Genomic DNA, 21,477 nt, shown 5'->3' on the forward strand with positions numbered 1-21,477 from the left:
CGACTCCTCTCTCTCCTCTCTCTCCTTCATTTAAATATTACTAATTTCCTTAAATTTCTCTTCCATCTGCTCAGGTTTTCAGCTGGCTTCTCTTTCCTTCTTAATTAACCCTGTCAGAACATGGTCAGAGGCGACGTTTCCCCCCCCCCCAATAAGTTAATCAATAAATGAGAGTAAACAGAGACTGCTCTTCATATCAGACTGACTGAGCTTTAGAATGGTGCTCGAAAAGACGTCATACATTTGATCAGGTTTCAAAAGCTTTACATAATGAAGTTAGTAGCAGACATAATTAAGTCAATGCTACGCTCACCATAAGTTAGTCTGCCTCGAGCCAGGCAGACACCACTGTCAATATAGAAGCACAGTGCGCACATCTTGTCTTGTGAGAGAACTGAACCAGGAAGAGGGTTTAATTTATTTTCTTTACTGAACCATTCTCTCTCTCTCTCTCTTTCCCCTCCCGGTCTCAGTCCTTCAGTCTCTCTCTCTCTCTCTCCCTCCATGTTCTATATCCAACTGGAAGTAGCTTGCTTCAATACAAGGATGCCTATTATGGCTGTAGAAACTGTGTATGTCCGTAACAGATCCTTGGCTGCTATGGTTCATTAGGACACCTTGTTTCATCTTTTGGCTTTTACTTTTTAATCATCATCATGTCCCATCAAGTCAATGCTGACTTATGACAACCTTTTGCCAGAGTTTTCCAGGTAGAGAATACTCAGAAAAAGTTTAACATTTCTTTCTTCTGGAAACGCTCTGGGACCGTGCTGCTTGCCCATGGCTGCACAGGTTGGCTCTTCCCCTAGGAGGCACAGTGGGGAATTGAACTCCCAATTTCTGGCTCTTCAGCCAGACACCTATACTCCTGAGCTGTTCCCACCAGCTTCTTAGTCTTCGGTCCTCTAGATATGCTTGATTTCTGCTCCCCAAAGCCCATGACAGGATACCCAATGGCCATGAATTCTGGAATCAAAGTGTCTATAGAAGGCCAAAGGTTGAGAACCAATGGCCTAGGCAATGACCTAGAGTGGTCACAAGACCAGATAGGTGGGATATAAATAAAATAAATAAAATATATAATAAACAAGAACTGCAGTGTGCTCTCCTATCCTCTTCTTTCTCCACTACCACTTTGAGTATAAAGATAAGGGACAGGGTCAGAATGGCTATTTCTGGAATCTCCCCATTCAAACCAATGTTGTCTGCATCACCAGTTTCATGATTGTGGGATGCAGGATCCCTGACTGTTTAGATACATGACATGCAGCAACATCTCAGACACAAGCATCAGAAAATCAAAAAGGCAGGTTCACCTGGAAGAATGTATGGCCAGTTTAGAAGAACAAGACAAACTGCCATATGTATATGAAGCCATGCAGGGACTTGGGAGAAATGACACAGGCCTCCAATCTGCAGCCTTAAGCTGTGAGTTCTTCTCACACTCCTAGTCTTAACCTCTGGCCTGGGAGAAGATTGCTACATGTGTAATACTCCAAATAAGTGACGTTTCTTTAACCATCCCTTTTCTCTATCCCTGGATGTCCTTCCTTTGCTGGCAGGCAGCATTCCTGCCTTTCCTTGCCATTCCCTTAAGTTTAGCTGACTCTTCCTTCCTGCTTGCTTCCATCTGTTTCTGCTGTTCTCCCACCCAAATACACAGCATGCTTCCTTTGCCTCCTGGCGTACACGCTCACATGCTCGCACACACGCAGCATCAATATTCATTGAAATTATAGAAACAGAGCACCATCAAGGTTGGAAGGCATCTCCAGTTAATCACCCTATCAGTCCCCTTGCATCCAAAGGTGACAGCGATTTCATTAGCCCCAAAACAGTCTTAGTTTAAAAAAAAAAGGTGTCTGATCTCATCTCTGTGATCTCAGGAGATGGCCATTTTTTTGCCTGGCCTCCTCCCCAGCTTTTCCAGTTCCTCCAGATAGGATACAGAAATCTACCTGGTGTTTACAGAGGGCTATGTTTGGACAGTGTCACCAAAGCTACCAACATAGATTTGACCCAACTCCGTGAGGCAGTGGAAGACAGGAGGGCCTGGTGTGCTCTGGTCCATGGGGTCACGAAGAGTCTGACACAACTGAATGACTACACAACAACAACAATGTCCTACTGCTGCTACCAAGCCCACGTTTTAACATAACATAGCATGACATGGGCAGCATGAAGAGGAGGAGGATTTAGCTGTAAGGTTCCCCATTAGGAACCCTGAAAGGAGAGTCCTAAGGCTCAATGACCACCTATTATGAGCTGAACTGGGGCAGAAAAGCATTAAACAATGCTTGGAAATCATATACAAGACATTCCGTCCCAAAGTATTTCACGGAGACACACTCAGTCCCTCTTCCACTAACACAACTTGCCTGTTGCCCCCGAGGGCAATGGAAAGGACACAGGGAATCCAACGTTTTTAAGTGGAAACTGGGCAAGAAAACTGAGTGACTGGGACAAAGACTCTACCACACACTGGCCATTTGTGCAAGCATGCCAAAAATATTACAGCCAAGACACCATGATAGGTGTGTCGTGTAGCACTCCTGTTTTCTTGCACACCCTGCATCTCCATGGAAATCAAGCAAGTAGCCAGTTGCAAGCTCACTAACAGAGTCTATAAAACACCTGGTTAGCACTAGACCAGGAGTAGATAAACGGATTACAGCCAGACCAGAACCTCCGGCAGATTCGGAAACTGGAGGCAGACGTACAGAAAGCTACATTGAAAGATTGGGTCACTGTTGCAATGCAGCTGGGCCGGAGGGATCTCTCACAAAACTTCAAGAGAAGAAAATTCATTCAACCATCCATTCCTCTTCCAACATGTCTGTGGGAACATAATGGAAGGCATATCAAGAGGCAGGATTGTTTTCAGAAGCCAGGAATACAGGGCTGCCGAGAACTGGCAAGCTTCATGTGGTGCCAAAGCTCGGGGTGGAGAGAAGCAGCATGAAGAAAATAAAACCAACCCATGTATACTTTGTTTTTTAAAAAAATGTGTTTGTGTGTGAGTGAGTCTGCTGTGTTATTTTGTTGTAGCTAAAACAACAAGACATTTGTGGCATTTTAATGAGTCACATGTTTTATTTGGCACACACTTTCACCAACGGTTAACCTACTTCATCCGATTATGTAGCTTACAGTCCATGAAAGCTTATGATGGCAATTAAAACTTGTTAGTCTATAAGGTAACATAAAACACTTTACTGTTCTGGTATTTTTAAAAAGTAATCTCTTAAAAACTCTTCAGTTTTCACCCCCTCACCTGAAAACTACAAAATATCTCCTCTACACCCTCAGGGAGGAACATTCAGGGAGAGGAGGGTTTTATGTATATCTAGCTCCATGCTCCTATTTGTTCAGGGGTATCTATGGATCTCCAGAGATGTTCCTAAGGTCTGTCACCAGTTGCTTCTAAATGGAGATGCCAGGGAGTGAAGCTGGAAACCTCTCCGTGTTCTACCACTGAACAACCCCAAAGCCATTTATCAAATACTGGTGACCGATCCAGGATGTTATGCCTGGAAAATACAGCCTCTCTCATTCGCTTCCGGCTGTGCCTCCCTATACTGCTGTCTTGCCTTTACTTATATTTCATCATCGCTGTACAACTGCAGAGCTAAAAGGGACTGCATTGATCCTAGCCCTTGTCAAGGAAGCCCATGGGGGAATCAAACTCCCAACGTCTGGCTCCGCAGCCAGAGACCTGAGCCACTCAGCTCTCCAGCCAGCTCTTGACATTATACTGCTCTACATTTAACGTCCAGCACAACTACCGAATGGTCTCTTGTGTTGGCTCAGTAGACCACCACCCGTATCATACTTGACTCTTAGCCTGGAGGGAATGTGGTCTCTATCCACCTACCCCTTTCTAGCTGTGGGGGGGGGGGGGCAGGGCTCTTGCACACCAATGCGGCTTTGGTAACAAATGAAAGGAACAAACTCAACTGTTCTGGTGCCTAGGAGAGAGGGAGAGAGAGAGAGGGAGAGAGAGAGAGGGAGAGAGAGAGAAAGAATGGGGGAACATACATGCTGGTTTTGGATGAAAACAGTTTTCTGTGTGACGATTGTTTGTGATTTACTAATCTACTTGTTCACTGAGATCATCCTGATACCTTTTTATGTAGCCAATCACAACCTTATGATGGTGGTGGTGGTGGTGATGATTATGATGGTGATGATGATCTTGGAATTGTAGAGCTGGAAAGGACTCCAGGGAACATCAAGTTCAGCCTCTGTCAAGAAGGCACAAGTGGGGAATTGAACTCAACCCCTGGCTCTCCAGCCAGATAGATACCTATCCCACCGAGCTATCCAGCAGTTCACATAGAGGGCTACGGTTTACCCCCCCCCCCCAGTGAAAAACAACCCTTCTTATAACCTGGAGGGACATGAACCTTTTTAGGCCCACTTGGAAAGCTGTCTCTGGTGGCCAGGAAAGTTTGTTTTACAGCTTTGAAGTACGACAGATAAAACTGCCAAAGAAAGGGCCTTTAAAATATCATTTTTTATGGCATAATAGTGCTGTTGAGAAATGATCATGAGGGACCCATGGTGTGCAAATGAGGAAGATTTGCTAATGGCAGGAGGAATCTCTCACAAAACTTAATTTCAAGAGAAGAAAACTCATTCAGCATCTTCTCAAGCCTGCCTTGAATTATGGCATTAGAAAGCTGATATCCATTTTTTAAAAGCCAGACAGGAAAAGAGAGCTAATTCTCCTTATTAACTGCCTCCCCTGCCATACAACATAGATCAACCCCTTCATAAAATAAGAGCAAGAAGCCCCCACCTGCACAGATACAAGCATGCTAAAAAAGGAGAGCCAGCTTTGTCAAGGTAAAAATCAGGCTCAGGACATATTTTAACTGTGTACATGAAAGAGGATTCCACACTTTTAGGCAAATTTGCACGTTATCCTGGCGAAAGGAAGGAAGGAAGGAAGGAAGGAAGGAATTAGGAAATTAAGGAAGGAATTAAGGAATTGAGGAATTAAGGAAGGAAGGAATTAAGGAAGGAAGGGAGGGAGGGATGGATGGATGGAAAGGAAAGGATTCCACACCAAAAGCCATCTTTTAAGCAAGTTCGCACATTATTCTGGTGAAAGGAAGGAAGGAAGGCAGAAATTAAGGAAGGAAGGAATTAATAAATTAACAAGAAATTAAGAAAGGAAGGAAGAAATTAAGGAAGGAAGGAATTAAGAAATTAAGGAAGGAATTAAGAAATTAAGGAAGGAAGGGAAGAAGGGAGGGAGAGGAAAGGAAAGGAAGGGTAGGAAAGGAAGATCAATAATTGCACCCTTGCTGTATCTCTGCCATCATCTTGGAATAATTGTTCTCTTACAGAATGTACTGGACTCTGTCAAGTCATCCTGACAGCTGATCTTTCACAAGACCAGCCATACCTTATTTACCATCAAATGAATGCCCTTGGCGAAACAGAGGGAGCAGCCGAGAAAATGACAAGACACATTAACAGTTTTCTATATAACTGAAACGGATCTGTCACAAAATTGCTGAAATGCTTGTCCGGCTGCCTTGGTGACAATCCTAAGCATTTCCTTATCTGTCTCCCAACATCAGACAGCCAGATTCTCCTGAAATTTCTGAACAAGGGCATAAAGGTTGCAGACTTTCCTTATCGTTCATCTCCCACAAATCGGACAAACAGATCAATCCCACAGGTGTCTGCTCACAACCAAAAGCCATTTATTTCTGTTGAGCAAAGTCCAGAATACATATAGGATTGTAGCTTCTATCTTTTACTTGGACACCAAAATCATAATGTAAAGATTGGCTTTGCACAACATAACTATATCGAAAAAGAAAGACAACTGTGTAGCATTGTTGCAATGCCTTAGGAATTCCTGTGAGAGGTTCTGAATCAGATTTTATGTGGAAAATGCTGCCCCCAGATGACACGTTTCATGAGCAACCACATCTCTCTCTCTTTTTCTTCCAAAAAAGAGGGGGAGGGGAGGGGAGGGGAGGGGAGGGAGAGGGAGAGGGAGAGAGAGAGAGATGCCAATCTCATCTTAGTTGTACTTCTTTGGCCTCCCTCCCTTTGCTATGTCAGAGATGCTCAATTCAAACAGATACAGCTTTCATCAGTGAGGCTCTTACGCACCAAGGGGAGGAGGGAATGAAGTCAAGAAAGCTGTCTTACCAGATTAGTGAAGATATATGTGTAATAAGCTGACACCATTCCCAGTTCAGCTGCCTGCAAAGGAGAAAAGATCAGAAATTAGATAGAACAAAGCAACAGTTCTTTACTGCAGTGTAAACAGCTGGTCCAAGCTTGTTCTAAGTTAATTTTTACACTCATCAATACAGTCTAGTCTGAAGCATCTTCCCTTGATGCAGCTAGCTTTTAGCCCAGAAAACAATGCAAGGGTGACTGTTATATTCTTCTGGTTTTGTCTATTAAATAAGTAAAGCCTTTATTTTCTCAAAAATCCACTCCAATCCCACAAATATGAATGTAGCAGTCTCATTTTGCCAAGTGTGATTTATTCCCTGGTAAGTAAGCACAGAAATAGCACAGTTCATGCTGGGCCTACCCAAGGCTACAGATGTAGTTATTTAATTATTTCTGTAATTAAATGCTGTCCTGCCTCTATCTCCCTGCCGGGACCCAAGGCAGCCTCTGGAATTTCCAGATAGAAGTATCTTATGCAGCAGATTCTTGGAAAGTACCCCCCCCCTCATGTGTCAGTGCTGGTGGGTGGGAGGGTGGGTTGATAATTTGCCTTATGACTTAGCCAACTGGCACAGAGAGATGGAAAGTGTTGTATCACGGCTGGCATTAAGACCAACCAATTAGCATCCTGTACATTTGACTTCTCTCCCAAAGGGGGAGTACCAAGCACTCCTGTGTTGTTGTTGTTGTTTTTAAGCTTGTGTGTCTGTTGTAGAAGAGGTGACTGGATTTGCAAGGGGCTTACCTCTTGATGTATACATAACTATGCTGGGTACACATTTTCAAACAATACAGAAGCCGCGAGTGCCTGCCTCAAGCAAAGAACAGGATAGTACCTTTCTCCACCACAGGTTCAAAAACCAATTAGATTGGCTGCTTGATCAGTGATCATTCTCTATAAAAAATTAGAACTGCAGAGCTGGATCGCTCCTGTCAAGGTGGCACAGTGGGGAATTGAACTCCCAACCTCTGGGTCTGTTAGGTAAGGGTGATATAACTATTAAAACCTTGCAGCCTTTATGTCATTGCCTTGCTCGATATTATACCTGTGTGACTTTTCCTGTCCTTGTTTTGTACTGATGCACAAGACACAGTTTTCAGTTCCTGCACAGAATTTTTAAACACATTTTATGCCTTATTGCAAACATTCACATTTATTTAAGCATTCTGCTGAATGTATGTCTTGTACCCTTTATTTAAAATATGTCTGTGTGCATTTTTTGGTACACATTTTAGCTATTCATGCCAATTGTACACATGCCTTAGGTGTGCCTTTTTTACTTCTCTCTCTTCCCCCCCACAAAAATGTTCCATAAACCTTGTAAATGTTTGAATTCATGAGGAGAAGAGGAAAAATGGTAGAATCCCCTGAAATTCTCTGGTGTGTGACAGGGTAGTGACTGGAATATTATTACTAGTACATCTATCACAAAAAAGATTTTCCTTCCTACAGAAATAACTTCTATTTGTGTTGTTCTAAGTAGTCCAGGTTGGGGGGGGGAATGGGTTTTGAAACTAGAAGGGATCACAGACTTTAAGAATCCTTGATTGACAGCTATGGGTTTTCTTACAACTTGTTCTTCTGGGAGATAATAGCAGGTTTGCCAGCTAGGAGCGATAAGATGCCACAGAATCAATCCTAAAGCAAGTGACTAATTGTAATTGAGGAGCACATGTATATATATTTTTTTCTATTTGACACCTGGATGGCTTTTTTTAGTTCTTCCGCTACCCTGGGCAACAGTTTTTAAATGTACTATGAGTAAATTAATTTGCATATGCAAATAAACAGTGCCTTCCCAAAACGCTGTATGGGGAAGGTGGCAATTCTTAAAATTATGTTCAATTTCACTTCGGCAGCTTTGTGTATTAAGGGGGAATGGCAGGGAAAGGAGAAGAAGCAATAAAACAGTGTGTTGGGTAAGTCCTACATGTCTGCATCCATCCAGCATCATCTGGGATGGGGAAGCTCATAAGCAGAGCATGAAGGCCACAATCAGGCTTGGCTACTATAATGCAGTCTATATGGGGTGACCGCCCAGGATTGTTTAGAAAGTCCAATTGGTGCTGAATTCAGCTGCTTATAGCTAGTTAGGTAGCGAGGTCTCTGGCTGCAGAGCCAAAGGTTGGGAGCTTAATTCCCCATTGCGCCTCCTTGACAGGGTCTGGCCTTGATGATCCATAGGGTCCTTTCCCACTCTGCAGTCCTTAGATCTTTCTAACGCCCACCCTATAATGGTGGTGGTACTAGTTGCCAGTGTACTTCCAAGACGAAGTCAAAATGCTGACTGGTCTCTTTAAAGACACAAAAGAGGTTGAGACCAGATTATGTGAAGGACTGACTGTCTGCTCCAATGGGAACCTATGTGTTATTTAGGATAGACGAGAGACTGCTATCAGTTGCCGAATCAGCAAGCAGAAGAGGGAAGTAAGGGCTTCCCCACAGCAGATTCCTAAATCTATGGGTAAAGCCTGGAAAGAGTGCTTTCTGCTTCTCCCTTCCTTTAGGGCAAGTTGGAAACATCAGAAACTGGATGCTCAGAGCATGATGTGCCAAACAAACAGACAGCTCAAAAACCACATACACACAGTCCAGCCGGCAACCCAGTTCAGAAAGCAGACTACAAACAGCATCTTCTTACAAAGAAGCAAACTCCGTTGCATATCCTATTATCCGATTTAATCAGGCTAAAAATGGGCTCTAGTGCATGGGTTCTTCCAAGCTCCCAAGCCGGCTCCTGCGATGTCAGGGAAGAATACTTCTGAACAGTCTAAATGCAAAGAGTGGAGGCCCGTTCATTAACCTACTGCTGATCAGCTTCCGTTTCCATTCTAACCAGCCCACCAGTTGGTTTACTCCCTGCTCCATTTTTTAAAAACTCATCATAACAACTTTGAAAGGTAGGGAAGGATAAAGGATAGGGTGACTGGTCCAAGGTTACCGAGTGAGCTTCATCGCTAAACATGGGATTTGAGCCACGACCTCCCTATTTGTATTCGAACACCATAACCACACAAGATTTCAGAGCCAGCTTTAATGGCAAACGAAGAGGACGAGCAATGTTTCCCAGCAACTGAGTCGGCTTTCCTTCTCTCCATGCTGCCACCTCTCATCTCCACGGCACTTGATATTTAGCTGGGACAGGTGGGTGCCCCCGTTCTCCCTGCCACCAGGAAGACATAGGTTTGTTTGCACATTCACCTTTGGTCCATGAACAGCTCGAGTGGGTGTGTTAGTACAGGGAGCATCCGTGCTAGACCAGACCATGTGAGGGAATTATATGAAGTGAGAGGCGAGGGTGGATTCATTGTTTGAAGTGGGCAGACACAGAAAACAGAGTCTAGTCAGAGCACCATAAATCAGAGGAAAAATGGCCTTTTTAATGCATCTGCAAAGCAGTTTGGAGAGGTGACAGTGTGGGAGCATCCTGAGATGAAACATAGGTAATTTGTTTGGCTCTGTGTCCATCAAGGGATGACAATAGAGTGACCGATAGAGTTACAGCGCTGACAACTTTCTAGCCAAATGTGACTGAATTTCTTTCCATCGTGGGCTTGGCTCTGGCAACTGGACTGGCCATTGAGTTTAAAGACCAAATTATCATTTGGGGGAGGGACTGGTGGAAAAAAAAAGCAAAAGAAAACCAACAAAGGCCAGAGTAGATCTTGAATAGGTCTAGATAAGGGATCCTTATGCCCCACGTTCATTTCTCAACAGAACAGGGAAGTTTTGGGGAGGTGAGCATTGGTTCAAATCTCCCAGAACTCCTCAGTCAGCTGTGGATGAGATTACTGAGAAAACAAAAAATATTTCAGAAATACTGGCATTTCTTCCTTATGGAGGAAAGGGTAGGGATGTAAGCAACCTACCCAGACATTGTGCTGGTAATGCACGGAAGAAACAGCTTCCACAGGCTTCCTTTGTGCCCAAGTCTGAGTGCTGAACTTGCAAAGAGAGAAAGCGAGCTTGTTTGTGTGTGGCGGAAGTGGGAGGGGGTGGCATATGCCCCCCGAGTTGTGTTCCAGGCATGGGTGCCTGCAAAGGGGAGGGGAGAATAGGGATCGACCCCTTCCAGAATTCAAAATTTATCACTATGATGAAAAGAGAGAGATGTGTTTCATTGTAGGGCTGTGCATGATTGTTGCCAACCTATTCCTGCAGATGCTCTTGGCTCCAAACTGTCCCAAGCCGTTGAAGAAACAAACTCTAGGGAACAACAAGAGGCTGCTTAGTTGATCCTTATGTGGGCACTCCGGCCAGGTTAACCGTTTGTAGCATTGATCTTCGGCTTTAAGAACCAGGCAACTGGGTGTTAATTTCTGGCCCATGCTTCCCACACTAGCTTCACACTTCTGCAAACCCTGGGCCCCAAAAGGCAATTTTTAATGATAATCACAACTCATCTTTACCACGTTTGCCCTCCTTGTGCATGTCCTATAACAATGCTAAGCTTTATGACCTGCACGTTTAAAGAGCAGAAGAGGCACAAGGCCATAGACCCATATTGGTTTTCTCTCTCATACACACACACACACACACTTTCCCTACACTTTTTTCTGGGAGAGTCTCCGGCATCAAGCTCTACTCTGAATGCTTTTTAAAATTTAATTTTAAGAAAAGCAACACTTTCCCATCTTTGACATCTTTATGTCAGTCGTGGCAAGACAGTACCCCAGAGAAAAGAAGGGAGAGAAGAGAAGAGGGCCAGCCAAAGAGAAGGGACGGTTCTATAGCTGTGCAACATTACTATGGCAACGGGCTGAAGGGGTAGCCCTCAGCACCGAGAGAAATCATTGAAATCCTTTATTAACTCGGCAGAAAAAGAGAGTGTGTGTGAGAGAAGGAACATTTGGCTCTAGTTTCCAGCAGAAAACACAACAGGTTGAGATGGGAAGACCAGCAAAACACAGAAGGTCAGAAATGCAACTTGTCCTTGGGTTTAAATGTGTACATACATACACACAGAGAGAGAGTGAGAGGGAGTCTACTATTTGGCTGCTGTATAATTACAATGATACAGTGCTATGTTGATGAGATGCATTAAGTTGCTACTGATCTCACTGATCTTGTCTTAGAGCCAGCCTGTTATTAGCAAGTTGGTTTTCACCTTCGTCTGTGGACAAAAGACAATCACATCTGAAACTGGACCCACAGATGAGTAATCATAGCAGCAACTTGGCATAGAGACAAAACCCTGCCATTCCTGATCTGCATGCCCGGGTGATGGGCTGTTTCTAAACACAGACCCATTTTTACATTCCTGCCCAATACATGCTCCATTTTTCTGTTTGGTGACATTAATTCGCCATCTCAGAAGTGGACCTTCACAGATGCAGAGTTTTCTTGGGAAACTTTCCTTGATGTAAGATAAGTTAGAAGAGGTTTCATTTTTTGTGCCACATCAGTGTAAAGTGGACTCTGTAAGCTGGAGGCTAAGGACTAGAGGAGGGCAACATTTGGGGTTTTTTTTTCAGGGGGGGAAAGTTTATAACTTCTATATACCCACATGTCTTCCTGTGGGGTATCTAGACAAGCATTTCCTCTCTCTGCGAACAAATTATTTAACTACGTAAATGCACACAGAAGCCTCTGCTGCTTCATAGTTTATCTAAAGTTAAACCCACCTGGAAGCCCTCACTTTTAGCCTTTAATTCCAATTGTACCTTGATTGCGATGGCCACAGACAGGTCCAGCTCCTCTCCATCATATGCCACCTCCCAACAGCTAAGGACCAGGGTCTCCTTATCATCTTCCTCCCACTCAGCCTTTCTAAGGCAGGTCTCAGATTTTAGACTGTAAACTTGCGAGAAAGGACATATTACCTATATTGTAAATGATGGAGCTGTTACAACCTCGCTTGCTGCCTCTAGTAGGTGTGGCTTGGTTGGACCTTTCTGGGCTGGGATGACTGTCACTCTGTCCAGCACTAACCAATCATTCCTTCCCATATTTGTATTTAAAGAGAGCCCCGCCTCTCACTCAGTTTTCCCCTTTCCCCCTCTCTTTAATTTGGAAGCAGTGTTTATTTGCTTTGCTGTTGATCTGTTCACAAATGCAACTAATGGTACACTTTTATTCTTTCTCCTACAAATGTCTCAGAATGAGGGACTGAGACTTTAACTCAACTTCCAGGTAATGAAAAAGAGGTGGACATTGGGGAACTTATAAGAATTCTCTTCTGTCAGTCTCTGTACTTCTGTGACAAAAAGCAAAAGGAATTATAACCACAAATTCAAAACTCTACAACAATAAGCTGCTCCAGAATCCTTTTTTGGACTGATGGGTGAGGAAAGGGAGGATGGTAGAGATCGAAACAGCAAGAGGGGAACCAGGAAGTCTCAAGCTTGGATTATAAACAGAATTTAATGGTCTGAAGTCTTCCTGGCTGTTCTTTCAAAACACCACTGCTCTGCAAATAGGCTGCCTATGCAGCCAAAAACTGTTCCGTTTCCCAAGGCTCTGGGGCTGTAAAACAAAAACAGCCAAAAAAAGAGAAACAATCACATGCTTGGTAAACTATACTTCTGTGCTCGCTACTGTGTGTTGATGAGGCTGCAGATCCGAACGGTTGTTTATAAATTGTTAATATTGTTTCCTCATCTAATGGACAGATCAGGAATGCTGCCAAAAGTTTAAGGCCAAAGGGGGGTTTGGAGGGTTCCAACTCACACAGCAAATCTTAGGGAAAAAAGGGGGGGGGAGTGATCAATTTTTAAAGAAAACTGTTCAAGCACAGAGAAAGACAGGAAAGGAAAATATAAAAACACTGGCCAAAGATGCTAAAAAAAAGACTGGAAGCATTGTTGTGTACCATCCACTCTAAAAATCAGTTTCCCAAGATGGTAAGGCATGACTATTTTTGTGTGGGTGGGAAATCACAAAACCATATATTGATTTTCTTTTTAGTTACTGTGGCTACTAGCTCATGACAGACTTATCCTCTACAGCCTAAATCCAGCTTGTGACCAACCCAGCTTAAGTAGACCCACTGAATTTATGAGATTTATGTAAGCATAGACATACTAGCCAGCAACTCATTCATGGGTCTACTCTAATTGTAATGAGCAAATGGTCCATGAACCTCTGAAGTCTATCAAAAGATGGTGACCTGATCATTATCTCGGTCTTGTAGCTGTGATTTCTTGAATTTCATTAAATGTTGCCTGAAAATGTGTTTCCTTTCAGTGGTCCGTAACTTACTTTCCTAATCAGCTTTACTGGAGAAGCTGAGCGCTACATTTTAACATAATAAGCCCTGTCTGAAAGCTGGGTAGGTTAGGCGATAAAAATCATATTTGCCACTTACCTTCTTAAGAATGATGTGGGACATTGAAGCATTGGCATGTACAATAATTGTGGCCGTCTTGTCATCCCTGATCTCTTTTAGCAACGGTGTAGGATCCCGGCTATCATCCAGCATCCGGACTGAGAGCGTTTCTTTAGAGATAAGGAACTGACGGAGCAACTTCTCCAGGTTTAGAAGGCCTGCATAGAGGAGAAAAAGAAAACTCTTCTGAAGTTGGATCCAAAGTCCAAGTTCCTCTTTTCCCATAACCAGAATGATCAGACTGGGAAAAAAATTTGGTTAAAGAAGAAGAAGAAAAAGAGGAGGACCACCGAGGAGAAGAGGTCTGGAAACAACTGCAATACTCTGTTTCCCCGAAAATAAGACCTAACCTGAATATAAGCCCTAGTATGATTTTTCAAGATGCTCGTAATATAAGCCCGACCTTCAAAATCAGCCCTAGTTAAGTGAAAGCCTACCCTTCACCATTGTACAGCAACCAGAAGATGACATGACTGTATTTGAATAAACGTAGATTGTTGTACATGGAAAAAAAATGTCCCCTGAAAATAAGCCCTACTGCTTTATTAGGAGCAAAAATTAATATAAGACCCTGTCTTATTTTCGGGGAAACATGTTATTTGTGCCTGTTGGCTCAGCTTTTCAAGAGAATCAGAAGAAGAAAAAAGGGAGCCCATTGCCTGGCATAAGAATATGGCTGCTGTGTTTTCTTTTTTTCTTCTGTAGCGTGACTGCTGATGGTTTATCAGCATAATGTGAAGATATGCATCAGGCACAGTATTCCTTGGCATGGTGATGTTTAACATTTTGAAGAACATTACATTCTAGGATTACAGAAATTCAGAAGGACCTTGCGCGAAGTCCAGCTGTTAATTCTAACTGAAGAAGGCTCCTTCCACAAAGAGATTTTGCTATGGTGACGTTCATGTAAATCTTGTGGATTCAAGGGCTCTGGTCTGAATTGAAAATAAAAATTGGATTGAGCCCCATTGTATCAGTCAGTAGCAGCATACCTGCACTTTGTATTTCTTTCACTATTACTTTGGTTCAAAGTCTCTCTCTCTCTTTTCTTTTCTTCCTGGAATAGTTAGCTAGCAAGAAGTAACAGGTGAGGACAAAACATCCTTGACAATTCTGAGAGAGACAACAGAATGTTCCATCATTTTCTTATTCATTTAATGTAACACTGTACCAACTGGCTTTTGAGAGGTTGATGTTTCAAGCATCCTTCAAGGAATATTGCAAAATACCAGACGCCAAGTATACACCCACATGAGTTTGTTAAATGGGAAGAGAGATCACCTTCTGGTTCATTTGGAAAACATTTACACCAGGATGGCCACCTTGTGAGTCTTTCTGTTCAAAATTATAACCAGATTACCTAACAATTACATGCACATCTAGAGATGTATGGAAGTGAGAGCTGGACCACAAAGAAGGCCGACCGCCAAATAATTGATGCTTTTGAATTGTGGTGCTGGAGGAGACTCTTGAGAGTCCCCTGGATTGCAAGGAGAACAAAGCTATCCATTCTGAAGGAAATCAACCCTGAGTGCTCACTGGAAGGACAGATCCTGAAGCTGAGGCTCCAATACTTCGGCCACCTCATGAGAAGAGAAGACTCCTTGGAAAAGACCCTGATGCTGGGAAAGTGTGAGGGTAAGAGGAGAAGGGAACGTCAAAGGGCGAGATGGTTGGACAGGGTCATCGAAGTGACCAACATGAATTTGACCAAACTCTGGGAGGCTGTGGAAGACAGGAGGGCCCGGTGTGCTCTGGTCCATGAGGTCACAAACAGTGAGACATGACTTAACGACTAAACAATAACAACATGCACATCAAGGTATGTTGGCAAATAGCCCTAGGAAACCAGTGATTCTCAGCCTCTGCATCTCCAGATGTTTTTCCATGACGACTCCCAGAATCTCTCACCAGGGATCATGTTGGTTGAAGCTACTCAGAGAAATAATCCACGAACATCTTGGATGTCGCATGAGACTACTAGTTTGTCTAGTCTCAACTCTGTATTAGGCAGGTCTACCTGAACAGGCTACAGCACCTCCGAATGGACTTTAGTTCTCCAAACTACAACTCCCAAGATTCCTTAGATGAAATCTTGGCAGCTAAAGTGGTATCAAATTGGTATTTCTAAGATTGTTTTCTAAATGGGGGAAGCTGAGGCCTTCTGTCATTGAACTGTGACGCTTCTAGGTCTTTAGACAATGGGCATGCAGGCATGTAAGTGAGCTGAATCAATAATGTTCTAGCAAGTGTTCTAAGATTAAATCTATTTCTATCTTCTCTAGTGCATTAGTCTATAGATGGCTTCTGACTCGGGATGGGACGGTCTGTCCCGAAATGTTGTGGTGAGCTGTTCCTCTATATGATCCACAGGGAGATCCTTCCTTGGTCTTTAACTGGTGGATCACAATCCACAAGCCATCTAAAATTGGTTACATCCATTCATCTGTCCATTCTTCCGTCCTTCCTTCCTTTGTAATTGTTTATAATTTTTCAAGTAATGGCTGGGCAATTCTGGGAAATTGCATCTCCAACTTCTGGCACTGATAGATTGACTCACTCAGCAAAAAGCATGAAGGTGGTAAGCAGCAAATGCAGTCTGCCATCTCATATATTATGCCGACTTACAACTTAGCCGTTACAGTTCTTTTTATCTTTCTGCAAAGCAAGGTACCTATTACTGCTATAACAGTATGTCCTCTGATCTACCTGCAGAGAAGAAAGATCTGGGGACTTCAAAAATACTTCCCAGGTATACTGTCGGTTCAAAACTTCATACAGTTTTCACAATTTGACTTTTAGAAAATGGTGAATAGAAGGTTTGACTATTCTTATAGCAGAATATTATTTGAGCCGTACACCTGGATTATAGAGAGAATTCCATGCACATTTATTTAATATAACTTAGTACGACAGCAACTTATTGTACAAATGTCGAAGGCAAGTATAAACTTGTGTATATTTATTCAATCGTAAGAAACATAAAAAACCCAACTTTAGTAATGTCTGTGTTCCTGACACTCTAAAAATTCTCGCAGAAAGGTGCTGTATGAATAATAATCAAATACTGGTCTCTGTACGACCAATCTTTTTGAATACACTACTTCTGAAATCAATGGGTTTTGTTGATTAACTGCCACTCTTTCTACTGATTAAAGTAACAATTACAATAATTTGCTACAGGTGACATTTGGAGGATATTTAATGAGGGTAATAATGTCTCTCAAATGAAGGACTTTGGCAAACGATCCGATGTTCGGACGATCTTCTTACTGGACCCCCCCCCTTCCTCACCCCTGAGATGACACTTTTCATGGCACAACTGGAATCAGAATTTTATGGTCTCAACAGTTTTATTCTGTAATAAATGAATTCATGATTAATGGCATTATTAATCAATAGATTTAAAGCTTTCGGTGGTGAAAGAAAACTCCAGAGCTTGTGAAGTAGTCCCTCCTCCCCCATCCGCCCCCTTGATGAACAGCCGGAGAATGATTTTTAAAAAGATGCAAACACCACCTTTCATGGCAGGAGGTAGATTTCATTAAGAGGAAGCCAAACCACGATTCCTTTTAGGGCAGAAGGAGCCACTCTCTTCTGTCAGGAGACTTTAACAAGCTACTGATATGCACACTACTAACCCATCTGCGAAGAAATACAACACTCCTGTAAAGCACACGGCAAGTCAATTCTCCAAGAACATTTTCCACATCCAGGGCCTGAACAAACTGAGAGGTTGTCCATGATAACTGGACTGGAAAGCGTCCAGGTTGCATCCATAAGCAAAGCTGCCATAACGCAGCAACTTTATGTGCGAAATGCAAATTAAATGGATCACAGCAGGCCACCAGAAGCGCCAGTGGTTGTAGGCTTCTTACTACGGAGAAGAGCTTCAGTAGGCTGTGCCTTGCAGGAAGCCACCTTCACCATCCTGATCAGTAAGGCCTGTAAATGGGGTCCAGCCTGTGTTTGTTACATTTTCTGCCACTTTCCTGTCTATGCGTCAATGCAACTGTTTCATGACCCTCTGGAGACTATGATCCTTGAGAGTGAACCTGGTTGGTAGGATGACTGGCCTTATCTGTGGGGAAATCACCCAGACATAAGAAAGCTGGCTGGATCCAGCAGTCTACCAATGTGGTCCTCCACCTTTGCAGAGGTATATGTTGTTGTTGCTTAGTCGTGTCAGACTCTTCATGACCCCATGGACCAGAGCATGCCAGGCCCTCCTGTCTTCCACTGCCTCCCGGAGATGGGTCAAATTCATGTTGGTAGCAGAGGTATATAATCCAAACCTAATCCCATAGTGATCACTACAAAGTCATTCACAATTCCCCTATTCACAGTGGGGATGTGGATCTTGCAGCCTCCTGCTCTTGCTAAGAAACTGGAGGGAAGGAATTTCTTCTTATCGTCTTTCTCTGTGCGAATTTTCTTCTGAGAAATCTTATGGGAAATCCCGCAGGAATTTTGCAGAAGCTTTATGGCCTCCTCCTCTGGAGGAAGCCTAAAACTTCACAGGAGTATTACAACTGTGGACAACCCTCTGTCAGATCTGCTTTGATTTGGATTCCTGCCTTGAGCAGGGCGTTGCACTTGACAGCCCGATTGGCCCCTTCCAAATCAATTACTCCATGATTTTGTACAATTAATTGCACAAAATAGAATCTTTGCAACACAGGATCTGCCCAGCAAGGAAAAGAGAAAGACAAAGCTGCAGAAGATAACTACCATTCCTGCTCAGAAATGCATCCTTCTTATGCAGGATTCCAAAGCATGTCATGCTACAGATGTGGGGCCAGAGGGACTTCTCTTGGCCTTGTCCCACTTGTTTGGACTTTTCTGACTTGGTCTCACCTTGGTCATCTACCAGTCCTATCTCTTGAGTAGATGACTCTGCTTGACTCCTTCACTTCAGAAGTATCCTAAATCCTACACAAGATTTCTACACCTCTTCAAATTATGACGGAATGACAGAATAGAAGCACAAGAACAGAGGGCTGATGACAGTGATACAGATGGGGATTCTTAATTTGAAATTCTACTTTCCACCCTGGATCCTCAGTTCACAAAACTCCCTTGGGAGGGAGAGAACAACAGTTAGAAATTAATTATAATTAGAAATGTAATTATAATTATATGTAGCCTTAACATGTAACTGTATTATCACCGAAGACTGCAGAATCAATGTTCAACAGAGAGACAGAGCCACCCAGATGCATGGCATTTAACAAAGGTCTCCAGGAGTTTGGGACTAGTGGTTCCCAACCCTGGGTATCCCAGGTATCCTTGGGCTGCAACTCCCAGACACCTTCATCACAAGCTGTACCGGCTAGGTTTTTGGGAGTTGCAGTCCAAGGACATCTGCATTACCCAAGATTGGGAACCACTGCTCTAGACTTGATAGCACAAAGGAAACAGAGGAAGGGAACGAAAAGAGAACCAGGCCTAGACTTTGCTGCAAGTACATGCTGTAATTAGATTTCTACATATATGCCTTAAATATCACATCTGTCTATACAATCAATATTCAGCAGTCCTACAATAGACAAGTCAAGGTGCAGCCTTCCACCCCCTCAAGAAAACTGTGCAACTTGCAAAAGGTAACCAGGTCTAAGTGATGCATTAAAGGACTGAAAATCTGAGATAAGGCGTTTCTACCTAATGAACATTTATTTATTCTCTTTCCTGGGGCACTGGCTTGCCTGTATGAGTCTATTTATGTTGTATTTACCCTCTTTCCTTCTCTCCTCTTTTGCCTAGGTAGGGAACTCATTTGGGGATTAATCTCACAGCTTTAGAATTTCGTTTGCTAACGGTGGGATTTAACACGAAGCAGGAAGCCACCTTGTCACTTAAGCATCACTTAAGCTGTCAAAACAGTGTTTAGCTTTCTTTCACAATTGTGTAGCTCTAAAACCACCCACCGCTCATGTCCCTCCCCTCTGGCCTCGGATAAAAAGAAATAAATGTTTATTTTAGGGACCGTTTTGCTGCCGGCAATCTTTTGAGATTCCCTCCGTGAGCTTTTTGAAGCATTTGAGTAACTTGGAAGCTAGCACGCACAGAGACTGCAAATGACTCCATTTTGCTCCAGACTAAAAGGAAGGTTGCTGTCAAAGGAGGAAATTCTGGCTCCTGTTGTAAAAAGAAACAAACTAGCATTCATAAGCAATCCAGATTCATCCCTCTGTTTCGAGCTGGAAGGAAGAACACAGTAGCTTGTGATTGCTTACTGAAGTCAAAGGTTGCCTCACTCTTTGCCACGTGGATATCTGACTTTGCTTGCATTTCACCCCTTCCACTATCTGGTAAGTTTCCAAAACAATGTTATGACAACTGAAACACAAAGGAACCAAAACAGAACAAAACAAAGAACCCCAAGAGATCTTTCAAAGCCTTGCATCTGCTTTCCTCAACCCTCTGTGCTCTAATTTGCCTCCAGCATCTAGTTATCTCTTTATCCTTCTGCTTCTAACTCTTTGAAAGTTGGCTTCTGGCCTCCCGCAATTAGCTGCTCCTGGGCCCTTCCACAATCTGCTGGTCAACAGCACATTAAAGAGGCAAAGAGCTATGTGTGTTGAGACTCATGCAAGATCTAAATAGCTAAAAGGCAACAATTTCTTCTGGTCTTATGTCCAATTTCAATTCCCCCCCCCCCAAATAAAATTAGATCCTGCTTCTTAATTCTATAGCCCAGCATTTATGAGGCTGGTAGGAAAGCATCAGCTACCTACCTCCATGGTTAAATGGCCTCCTGCATTGCTTCTCTCTCTTGATGAGACCAGCTTTATTCCTATTATCTAGGGAAGCAGTTTTAACATACTGTCCTAAGAGTATGTCTTGATGACCAAGATGTACTCATTTTAGACCAAGAAGATAGAGGGTGTCAAAATCCAAGATATTACACAGGCAGCCTCTCACCATGTACTAGGGCACCAGAACCCAGTCCACCATGCAGGGTATCAAGTCCAAAGACACTCCCTGCACAGCTGACCATGACCAAACAGAGGTCGGAGCAAAAGGCTGGGAGCCAGGTCACAGGACCAGGAACACAGAGCCAGAACAAGGCACTGAGATGCAGAAGCAAGCCAGGACCAAGCCAGGGGCAGGAACAGGTGCAGAAACACTGGAATGCAGGTTCTCCAAAGCTCAGGAGCAGCAAGGTAGTAAACAAAGCACCTCCAAAAACCTTTTTTGCTGAGGCTAGCGCTGGGAGGGAGAACCACCCCTTAAATAGGCCTTCCCTCCAGCTTTCCAGGTGAGCCTCATGAGTGGCCCAGCAGCTGCTACACAGGTCAGGGCCTGAGCCTGCAAACACCAAGCCATTCCTGGGTCAGGCTGGCCCCAATCCTGCAGCTGCCAGGGCCGTGTGGGCCAGATCCTGACAGATGGTTGAGAGAGGGGTCAGGGAGACCATACATGTGCACATAGAAAATCCCTTACTCAACAGGGGTGGAGAATTTAGATACAATCTGTCTCCTGTTTATCATGCTGCCCTTTCATCCTTTCCCAGAAGGATTAGGGGCACACACACAAGAAAGATCATTGTTAATGACCTTCAACAACCCATGACAATGGGTGGAGAAGGACTGCATAAGTGGGATTATCTCTCACCCCCAAATCCTTTGTCCTTCTGACAAGCCTATTCAGACCAGGGGGAAGTGAAATCAACATGGAGGATCTATCATGGGTCTCCTACCAACTCTCCTCAAACTGAAGAAACTACCTGGATGAGTAGCAAAATGTTTCAAACTAACAAGAAAGAAGTCCAGTTGCTACAACTCAACTTCCAGACCATCTTAAGAGCTATCATAAACAATCCTGTTCCACTGAGTGGTCAGCTCAATGCGTCAGGAGGTTCACAACCTGGACTTGACGTCTGACGGTCCTTTCCTCTTGGTATTCAGACCAAAATTTGGAAAAGACAGCCATGCTATCT

General features: G+C 43.5%; 1 protein-coding gene across 6 annotated transcripts in view; it reads right to left on the reverse strand.

Annotated features, from left to right (window-relative positions):
* The window catches only part of GRIK4 (glutamate ionotropic receptor kainate type subunit 4), a 371,582-nt gene that overhangs the window by 92,341 nt on the left and 257,764 nt on the right, over positions 1-21,477 (reverse strand). For 5 of the 6 annotated variants that reach the window (XR_013538229.1, XM_020792582.3, XM_072979221.2 and 2 more), the window contains exons 6-7: positions 13,515-13,693; positions 6,175-6,228 (exon numbers count right to left, since the gene is read on the reverse strand). Coding sequence is in view for 5 of the 6 variants with exons in the window: in XM_020792582.3 (XP_020648241.3) it covers positions 6,175-6,228; positions 13,515-13,693 (233 nt within the window). In the remaining variant the exon portion in view is untranslated. Of the gene's footprint in view, positions 1-4,135; positions 4,245-6,174; positions 6,229-13,514; positions 13,694-21,477 lie in introns of those variants that run through there. The other variant, XM_078379636.1, reaches the window with a different exon arrangement.

Source organism: Pogona vitticeps, chromosome 8 (genome assembly GCF_051106095.1).
Source record: "Pogona vitticeps strain Pit_001003342236 chromosome 8, PviZW2.1, whole genome shotgun sequence".
NCBI lineage: Eukaryota > Metazoa > Chordata > Lepidosauria > Squamata > Agamidae > Pogona > Pogona vitticeps.